The sequence below is a fragment of the Mustela putorius genome, unplaced genomic scaffold (assembly GCF_011764305.1).
Source record: "Mustela putorius furo isolate JIRA1106 unplaced genomic scaffold, ASM1176430v1.1 tig00000551_pilon_pilon_pilon, whole genome shotgun sequence".
Classification (NCBI taxonomy): Eukaryota; Metazoa; Chordata; class Mammalia; order Carnivora; family Mustelidae; genus Mustela; species Mustela putorius.
The window spans coordinates 1,436,512-1,446,473 of NW_025421412.1; the positions used below are offsets into that span (position 1 = coordinate 1,436,512).

The 9,962-nt window shown below is 62.5% G+C and overlaps 1 protein-coding gene across 1 annotated transcript; it reads left to right on the top strand.

Annotated features, from left to right (window-relative positions):
• The first annotated feature begins 7,278 nt into the window (after positions 1-7,278).
• Positions 7,279-9,645, top strand: LOC123392399 (collagen alpha-1(I) chain-like). The gene is made up of 4 exons (XM_045081399.1): positions 7,279-7,955; positions 8,025-8,603; positions 8,769-8,952; positions 9,106-9,645. Exons 1-4 carry the CDS (start codon positions 7,279-7,281, stop codon positions 9,643-9,645), a joined length of 1,980 nt encoding a protein of 659 aa, XP_044937334.1.
• Positions 9,646-9,962: the final 317 nt, after the last annotated feature.

The window sequence follows — 9,962 nt, forward strand, 5'->3', positions numbered from 1 at the left end:
GAGCGCCCTGCCCGGGCCCTGCCCACGGGACCCCCGGGCGCAGCCAGGCCCAGCGCGCAGCGCAGGGCGCAGGGCGAGGGGGCGCGCACCAGGCGGACCTCCGCCCGGGCCCCACGCAGGGACGCTAGTACCGCGTGCGCCAGGGCCGGGACTCGCAGCCCCGCACCTGATGCGGTCTGGGGCGGCCCCCTGGGGACGTCCGGTGCCCGCGCCTCCCCCACCCCCTGCCTCGGCGCTGTCCTGGGCCCGCCCTGGGGCCCTGGTCCTTGAGAGCGAGCAGGGCACGTCCTTCGTTCTCCCAGAGAGGCCGGACCCTCCTCTCCACCGCGGAATCAGACTCACTGCAAAGGCCTCTTGATCTCTTCGAAGAGGCGACCCCGTGACCTGCCCCCTCCCCACCCCGCACTGTCCCTCCCACCGCACTGGCCAGGAGGACTGATGGGAAAGGGGGGATGGGAGAGAAAGGGCACAGAATGACCCTTGGAGCCAAGTGTCAGTGGCCTGGGGGACCGTAGGGGACCCAACAGCGCCAGGCTGGGGCAGAGACCCTGCAGGGCAGTCTGGACGCTGGATGACCCGGCAGTGCGTCCTGTCCACACAGCCGGTTGCCTCCTGCGCACTTTGACACGGGCACATGGGAGCACAGGTGTTGCTGAGGCCGTGGTGCAAAGGCAGCCCCCCTCTGCCCAGCGCCCCAGGCCAGCCCACGCCCGGCACGGACCCCAGTGGCACAGGCGAGCTGGCGCTCCCCCGAGGTCTGCCTCCGGGCCCCCAGGGTCCCTGGGCCCTGCTGAATAGGGCGGATAATGACCCCCGGTTCCCAAGGCAGGCTTTCTGCTGCCTGGTGAGCTTGGATTTGTGTGGTCCAAGCCCTTCCCAGCTTGCCCCATTCTGTCACCAGGATAAGGGGCTCCCTCGGCTCGTTTGCACCTGCGTCGCTTTTGGCTCCTTCAGGAATGCGCTGAAGCTTGTAATCAGCTTTGTGAAGCCATTGAGTGCACGGCTGAGCGAAACTTCCAAAGCTCGAGGAAAACTCGCCCGCTGAATAGGAGCCAGCATGGGGCTGCTCTCCAAGCCTCCGCGCTGCCAGATTCCAGCAGAGCCCCTCACAATCCCTCACAATCGCTCCGCGCGGGCTCCGCGCTTCCCCACACTGAGAAGAGTGAGAAAAGAAAAGCGACAATCCCAGTCACCGAGGTTAGCCGTTTGTTCCCAGATTAATGGCAAACGGCTCCTTCTCCCTGCCCTCCCCCCAGCTTAGCTCCCAGCCCAGGAAACAGGGCGGCACAGGGACCAGAGGCCAGTTTTTGGAGCACCCATCTGATTTCACATTTTCCGCTGAGCTTCCTCCAGCTCTGGTCCCCGGGAAACCCCCGCCTGGGCCCTGTTAGCCGCGGGGGCCCTGCACCTCGCTGGAGATGAAGGCGAAGCTCAGAGTCCCCTATGTCAGCCCTGCAAACTCTCCTAGCCCCCGCCCCCGAAAGGAAAACACAAGCTAGTCTGACTCCTTCTCAGGGGCCCCGCACCTCCTTGGGCAGGAGAAGGAAGATTCAGGCAAAGCGGAAGTTCCCGGCCATCTGCGGTGTGTTTGTGCTTTCTAGACACAGATGACTTCAGGACCTGAGGTGCTGGGTTGTCGCAGCCCCCGAAATGGCCTCCAGCCTGTGCTGACGGCCCTGGCTTGGTGGGTGGGGGCTTCCTGCCAGGCCCCGCTTCACTGTCCCTGCCCAGGTGCCTGGAGGAGAGGCCGGCCCAGGCTGGCTCTGGCTCTGAAACAGGAAAGTCTCGACAGCTGAGAGATGAGGCAGCTTGCAGAAGGCAAACGCATACTCGTCAGCTCAAGACAGAGCAGCACCTTCTACCAGTCAGGTGTCCAGGGCCGGGTTCTTTCCTAGCACCGTGCCCGGTGCCAAATGCTGTGCACTTGCCTTCCTGCCCTCAGAGCCCGGAGGCAGGCCTTCAGAAGTGTGGACTCGGTTTCCCGACCGTGGATCGGGTTCTTCCGTCAGTGAACCCGACCAGGCAGGACTTGGAGGGAAAAAAAGGAAGGCTGCTTAATGATCTGCGTTCAAAACCGTTCACGGTTGCTGCGGATTTCTTTAGCTCCTGAATTTTTTCTCACCTTGAAGTGGGAGCCTGTCCTCTCCCGCAGCACGTCCTGTGGAAGGTTGATCTGGATTTGCATGCCTGCGCTCCGCCCTGCAGACGGGTTTCCCCTGCAGACCGGCTTCTGGCCCCCAAGCCTGGCTTCTGAGGGTGCATCCTCAGGCCGGGCTGTGGCTTGGTGCTAGAAATAGTACCTGGTTCGTGGAAGCCCTTCATGGGCCTCTTCCAATACCCAACAGATAGTGCAGCCCGGGGCAGGGGAGGAGAGGAGGGCTCCCTCTGTGGATGCCCCCCAGGGCAGTGGCCGTGGTCACACTGTTCTCTGGGACCTGGAATGGGCAGGAGTTCTTTTTTTTTTTAAGATTTTATTTATTTATCAGAGGCGGGGGGAGAGAGCGAGCACAGGCAGATAGAATGGCAGGCAGAGGCAGAGGGAGAAGCAGGCTCCCTGCCGAGCAAGGAGCCCGATGTGGGACTCGATCCCATGACGCTGGGATCATGACCTGAGCTGAAGGCAGCTGCTTAACCAACTGAGCCACCCAGGCGTCCCAAGGGCAGGAGTTCTACTCATGCCCCTGGTCGTGCATCAGGAGCCGTAGGTGGGAAGTGTGTCTGGGTGCAGAGGGGCTGGTACCCCAGAAGCTCTAGGGATGGGCCCACAAGTCCTCGGGGGCACCGATTGTTATCAGCAGTAACAGGAAGCAAAGAAGCAAAGGCTTGGTCCTGTCCTGTAGCGCATCAGACGGCGCTGCTTGACAGGAAGAGATGCTCCAGCTCTGGACCCCACCGGGGCACAGCGAGAGGAGCTGGGGGCTCAAAGTGGAGTCAAACATCTCTCCGTGCCAAGGCTCTGTATGTTCATTCCTGGGTGGCGAACCTGCTTGAAACACCCCAAATCCATACCACCCATTTTGGCATTTTAAGTTTTTTTTTTGTTTGTTTTTGGTTTTTGTTTTTTTTATTGTCAAGTTTGATGTGTTGTTTTCAGCAGGGGTTTCTCCTTCTAACCATTCTCAGTAACAAGTCAGGGGGATATGCGGTAATTCAGAAATTAGTGAAATTTTACTCTTGGTGGGGGCGTTGGATTAAGAGGCTGGGAGAGTGTGAAACAAGTCTGCGTGTAATTGTATGATAAGGCTCTCACGAGGAATTTATTGGCCAAGTTGCTATTTCTATTCCTTCCTAATCTCGTTTAGCACATTCATTCTCTGCAATCTGTCTCCATAATCTTCTGTGGCAGAACGGCAGCCAATGGAAGCCCGCGTGTTTGGAGAGAAGAGAAAATATGCAGAAGCATGATAAACTGACGCTAATTATCCATATTTAGGACACCGAGTGCAGAAGATCAAGGTTTACAAATAACAAACCAGAGCCAATGGTGATGGCTTCCTCGTGTGGAATATGTTGGAGGGGCCAGATAAGGCTTTCCCGGGCAAGAGAGATTTATTGGTCAAAGCGCTCACCTTCCACTTTTCCACTTTTCCATAGCAGTAAATTATTTAGGCCAAATTCACCAGAACATCACTCTTTCATTTGGCCGGGTGCCATGGCTTGCTCTTTGTGTCCTTTGAATGCAAATCCTTGTAGAGTAACCTGGGTCCGTAAGGGACGGATAATTGAGGGAAAAGGTAATTCCCTGTAAACGGTGCCTAGAGGACGGTGAGGTGATGCCACCAGCGGAACAGGATGAGGTATGGAGCAGAGGGACCGACCATGGGGCAGCGGCGGCCTCAGTCATGGACCAGCCCTCTGCTGGAGAAGACGGGGACAGAGAGTCACCGACCGTGTGCGCACGGGGGGCTGCTCCCCTCCAGCCAGTCAGCTGTGCCAAGAAGCGGTGTGGGAGCATTGCGCCAACACGTCTGTTCTCCTGTATGGAACCCCGATCATTTAAAAATCTAAAGATCTCAACTTGTTCTTTCTGTCCTCTCTACTGTCCTCACACCACCTCCAACTGACCTAACGTTTTCAAATTGGTTCCCAGTCCTCTGCAAGACTTCTGGCTCTGAGGAAAGACGTGGCAGGAACGCAGGCTGGAAATACCGTGTGGCACGGACGCAGGGTCAGCGGCGCAGACTTTTCTGTATTACAATAATTGCCTTGTCAGGTTTCCAGAAAACAAGCCCAAATATAGCCCAAAGTTCTGCTGCACATTTGCACGCTCATCTTGAGATTTAAAATATTAATTAAATCCCATCCAGTGGTACTAACTGGGTGATTTTTTTGTTTTGAGTCATCATCACGCTCGGTACCAGTTGGGACACCGATCTCCTGGCTTCATCCTTTGACCGTTTTCCAAAGTCTTCCTTTGTGAATTTTCTGGTCCGTGCTGGGCAAGGCAAGAGGAGCCCTTGCCAAATCCCCAGGGTGATCCAGTGGGAGCCCCTTAAAAATACAGGACTTCCTAGAATAAAAAGAGCCATGCTGAAGTTTGGGGACATGATTTACAATTCCTACATAACGAGGTATCGGGACAGAACAGGTGACCTCTGACACACAATCTCTCCTCGCCGTAAACCACACGGACAAGAGATTATCTACAGGTTAGCACGCACGCACACCCGCTTTCTTCAACACACGTAAGATGCCGGTCGGCCGGGGACCCATCTTTACTTTGGGCGTCTCTGAACCGAGGCAATAGCGAGACGAGTTTGTCACACTCTGCTGCAGCATGTTCAGAATTACCCGCTGTTCTGCAGACATGAACTTCGCTGAAACTCAACCGATGGGCTAACATAACGTGTGATTGTGCAAGCAACGCGCAGTCTCTAAGTTAAAAACGTGGGATTGAGATAATTATCCATTCGCTTCACCCCCCGGACAGAAAAACACTCCTTCATCAGTGATAATAGAATAGTTGAGGCTAAAGACACAGGTTGCTGGTATTTGTAGACTTACATAAGCTGCGGGAAGAACCCGCTTCTGTAATGTGTCTGCTGCACCCGAGTCAGTGTGTCACTCCACACACACGTGTGTTTGGTGAAGGCCACGGTGAAGAGACTCGTCTCAGCGTGCTGTGTTGGTTGGGTTTGGCTTTGGTGCTCCAGACGGGGGTGTCGACCTGAGTGATGTGGGTCCCAGACTCAGCTCTTCTCCCCGTGGTGCAGGACGGCGACCTGCGTGCTCTGAGTAGTGTCCAGACTCTCCCCGCAGATGCCCTCGTGTCCCCAAGCCCCTTCTCCCCTCACCGACTGCCGCCAGGCTGAGGAAACCAGCGGCTGTTGTGAGAACAGGACCCCGCTCAGAGGAGAGCATCAATTCTTTTAAATGAACACGATAAACTACCTACCAAAGTGAATTTTTAAATTTTAACTTCTGTCTAAGACTAACTTGAGTGTGCGGGTGTTCAAGCAGCCGCGAGTCGCGCACTGGATGGGGACAAACTTCACTCCGACCAGAAGCGTTATCCTGAAGGACGTGGGAAAGCCACGCAACCGACAGACCACAGATTCCAACTGTGGCTGCTGCCACGTCCTCCCGGGCCGTGCGTTGGCGTTCCCATGCCTCCTTTGCAGAACCTTCCTCCCTCCGCGTCAGCCGACATCACACGTTTATTCAGTGCACGTAAGTCCCAGCAGGAGTCTCTGACACAGATACCTCCTTCCCGCTGAACCTTCAAACCACACCGAGGGTGTCGTGCTCCGCCTTCCTGGGGCACTTCATGACGGCGTCAGAGTGCCTCAAGGTGTCTGCGGGCTGCAGTGCGGTCCGTGGGCACTAGCCATGGAGGAACCTGAGAGAGGCAGGGGACCGCAGTCATCGTTCGCCCGGGCGCTGGTTAGCAAGATGAGTAGAGATACCGTACATGCGCTACATGCGCTTGGCGTGTCGAGACATCCTTTCAGCTCCAATGACTTCCAATAGCTTCTAAGTAAGACAAATAAACAGAATAATGGTGGGATTTGTTTGGAATTATTCATTATGAGGCTACCCAAGGCATGACATTTCCAATCACGTCTTAATTCTCTTCTTCAGAGCAGAAACGGTTTTCATATCTTGACACGTTCGCCGCCCTGGGCCTGAGGCGGTTGGTTCTCTCCCTGGCTCGTTCTGTGGCTGCGAATGCCGACACCGTGCTGTGGGGTCTTGCCGACCACGCACGCTTGGCTCCCGCTTCTGCCCATTACAAGTGAAATAAACCCCCGGGCCGACTGCCCCAGATCCTGATCTGTGAGCTGATGTGTTAAATGAGTCTGTTGCTCTAAAGGTTATAAATGACAAGGTTTTTACTATTACAAGTAATTTATAGCTATTTCCTGTTTGACGTGACAGATCCTCCTGGAGAAGTCCAAATTTGTCTGCTTGACATACATTTATTTTAACATTCTCTCTTTCTCCAAATTCTAGAACGGATTAACTACTGTTTTCCCGGGTGTCAATTTGCACCTGTGGGGTCTACCTCTCGAGGCTTCGATGGGTCCCCTGGCCTCAACTCCAGATGGCTGCCTGCATTTCAGCTCCTAATGTGGATCATTACTGCATATTTACTGTAATTTATAAAAATCACAGGAAATGACATTTTTATTAGTCACTGACTCCACCACCACCGACTGCAGTGGATGTTATGCATACAGATCCTGGATCGGAAGCTCTTCCCGGTCGTTCGTTCTGTGAGATGATCCTGCTTGCTCAGCGGGTGAGGTCAGGAGGAGCTCCGCTCCCAGCTCGCTCCTGACCGCCTGGACCTTCCCGTGCGAGGCCGGGAATGAGGGTCGGGGAGATGCCCTGCCAGGCTGAGAGAAAGCCGCAGAAGTGTGCGGGTCTCGGCAGGGCGGGCAGCACGGAGCCCGAGCCCGGAGGTCGGCGGCAGCCCCCGGAGACAGTGACATGCGCGGGGTGGCCGCGGCCACTGTGGGGCCCGTCAGTGATCCTGCACCGGCCGCTGTGGCAACCGGCTGCAGACAAGACCTGGGAGCACTCAGAGCCTGGCTCCCCAGGTCCCTGCTGCACGCCCGCGGGGACGGCCTTGCGGATCTCAGAGGGCGCGCAGGGACGGGGCCTCACAGTCTGAGAGGACATTCTGCAGCTGGACCACGGGCAGAGGACGCAGGACTCGCTGCCCGCCCGGATATCGGGGTCTTGGTGTTCGTGCGTTCGAGGGACAGCAGAGGACAGGCCGGGAGCAGGGGCAGGACCCGGCGCGGGGAGCCTGGGGGCCGCACGCGCTGCAAGATGGGTCGTCCCGGCACGGCCGCCGCGAACACGGACGAGCGTCCGGTCCTTTCGGGCCGGGGGACTCCCGACTGCAGAGGCAGAAGCCGCCGCCGGAATGATGCGGCCCGCGAGGAGGAGGACGGACGGCGGCGCTGGGCCCGGCTCGCGGCCTTCCGCGGGGAGATGTGCGGCCCCGCCGGAAGGTCAGGGCAGGAGAGGCCCCGACACCCGCAGGACCCGGTGGCCGAGTGGGTGGGAGTCCCCAAGGGCCCCCGCGGTCCTGCCCGCGGAAACGAGGCGGCCAGCTCGGCCGGAGAGCCCCGGGGCACGGGCGGAGCAGCGCGCGGCGCGGGACGAGGAGGGCGGCGGGAGCGCCGCGAGGGCAGGGCCGGGAGGAGCCCGGAGCACCGGCCGGAAGCCGCGGAGAAGAGCCGCCGGGACGACCGGAGCCGCGCCCCTGGGGAGGAAGCGCCTTCGCGGCGAACACTGGGGGGGGGGGGGGGGGTGGGCAGAGCTGCTCGCGCTCCCGGACGCCGCGGGCTGACCCCGGGCCACAGGAGCGCGGGCCGCGGCGTCGGTGCTGCTGGTGCTCCGGGGACCAGCCGCCGGGCAGGGAAGCCGCGTCTGCGCTCGGACCCCCGGGACCCCACCGTCCCCCGCGGCCCGGCAGTCGCCTTCGGCAGGACCTGCGCAGCGTGAGCAGGGACAGCTGGGGACAGCCGGGGGGACAGTCGGGGACAGCCGGGGGACAGCCGGGGGGACAGCCGGGGACAGCCGGAGGACAGCCGGGGGGACAGTCGGGGACAGCCGGGGGACAGCCGGGGACAGCCGGAGACAGCCGGGGGGACAGTCGGAGACAGCCGGGGACAGCCGGAAGACAGCGGGGGGACAGCCAGGGGACAGCCGGGGGGACAGTCGGGGACAGCCGGGGACGCCGACTGCGCAGCCGCCGAGCAGGCGCGGAGAGTCGCCGGCGAGCCGCTGAGGAGGCCAGCTCGAGGGACGCCGGCGCCGGGCGTCCGTGGGTGCCCGTGGCCAGCGGCGCCGGCGAGGCCCCAGCGGACGCACGCGAGCGAGTCTGGGCGGAAGCGCCGGGCAGCCACGTGGACGACCGTGGGCGAGTCCCGGACGCCCCTGACGCGGCTCACGCGGGGCCAGCGCGGACACCGGCGGGCGCGGCGGGCGAGTCCGGACACGCAGGAAGAAGGCGGCGGGGCGGGGCGGGCGGAAACGGGGTCCCGGGCTCGGGCCGCTGACGGTCCAAGCACCGATGTGCCCGCGGCGCAAGGACGGGCGGAGCCGCCGCGCGGGCGCTTTCACCGCACGGCGGGGTCGGCGGTCGGGTCGGGCCGGACGCGCGGGGTGGCGAGTCCCGGCGGGCCGCAGGGTCCGGACGCGAGCAGCCCCGCGGACGTGCGGGGCGGGGCGGGCGGAGCCGTGCAGTGGGCGGAGCCCGGCCCGCGGAAGCCCATTTCCGCTTCCGGCTGAGCGTGCCGCTCCTTCCGGAGGCCGGAAGCCGGAAGTGCGCAGGAGGCGGCGGGGGGCGCAGGGGCGAAGGCTGCGGAGACGGAGCGGACGCCCGGAGGGACGCAGAGCGCGCGGCGGGGCAGCGGGACCGCTGTCGGGGCGCCCGCCGCGCCTCCTGCCGCGCCCGGAGCCGCAGACGCCCTGGACCGGCCGCGCGTGCGGAAGGTTCCGGCCTGCAGGGCCTCGCCGCGCACCGGCCCCGTCCTGCGTCGGCGGCGCCTCCCCGGCTCTCGGACCGATGCGGCGGCTTCGGGGCCTTGGCGTTGTGCGGGGAAGAGCGGACCGCACGGACGCGACACTTAGCCTCGGTTTGTGCAGCTGGTCAGCGGCGCGGGCCCTGCCCTGCCTGCACGCCAGCCGCTCCTGCGAGGGTCCCCGCGGGCTTCCACGTGCCGCGCGGGCCGGCCGAGGGGAAGCCGGGCCGGGGACGGGGCGGGGGACGGGCCGGGGGACGGGCCGGGGGACGGGCCGGGGGACGGGGCGGGGGACGGGGCGGGGGACGTGGCCGGGGACGGGGCGGGGGACGGGGAGGGGGACGTGGCCGGGGACGGGCCGGGGGACGGGCAGGGGGACGGGGCGGGGGACGGGGCGGGGGACGTGGCCGGGGACGGGGCGGGGAACGTGGCCGGGGACGGGGCGGGGGACGGGGAGGGGGACGTGGCCGGGGACGGGCCGGGGGACGGGGCCGGGGACGGGGCGGGGAACGGGCCGGGGGACGGGCCGGGGGACGGGGCCGGAGGACGCGGGCGGCGCCCACAGGCCCCGTGGAAGAGCCGGAGCCCAGCCCCGAGTCTCTCCTTGGTCTGCGGGACGAGCTCGAGCCGCTCCGGACGTCGCCGCAGCCGGGGCAGCCGCTGACCCCTTCGCAGGGTCGCGCTTCGGCCTGTGCGCCGTGGGCGGCGTGAAAGGACCCGCGCGGCCGTGTGGACACTGCAGGGACCAAGGGAAAGAGTCCGGAACGTGCACTCTGACTTCTCCGCTCGCTCTGGCCCCGGGCGAGCCAACGGCTCCCGGAGACCCGCTGTCCTCGGGGACACCGTGAGCCGGGATGGGCCGCAAGCCCGAAGCCCCGACGCATCTGAACCCGCGACATGAGTGGCTGCGGGCGCGGAGAACCGGGACGCATCTCGCCGCTGCTTCTGCCCAACAGCTGGCGGCGTCGAGCCCCGAGACCC

What these genes read in the sequence shown, in the direction of transcription:
- LOC123392399 (XM_045081399.1), top strand. Translation starts at nt 7,279, where the DNA reads ATGGGTCGTCCCGGCACGGCCGCCGCGAACACGGACGAGCGTCCGGTC. An exon ending in TTCGGCAGGACCTGCGCAGC is followed by an intron (nt 7,956 to 8,024) that starts GTGAGCAGGGAC and finishes CCGGGGGGACAG; the next exon opens with CCGGGGACAGCCGGAGGACA. An exon ending in ACGGCGGGGTCGGCGGTCGG is followed by an intron (nt 8,604 to 8,768) that starts GTCGGGCCGGAC and finishes CTCCTTCCGGAG; the next exon opens with GCCGGAAGCCGGAAGTGCGC.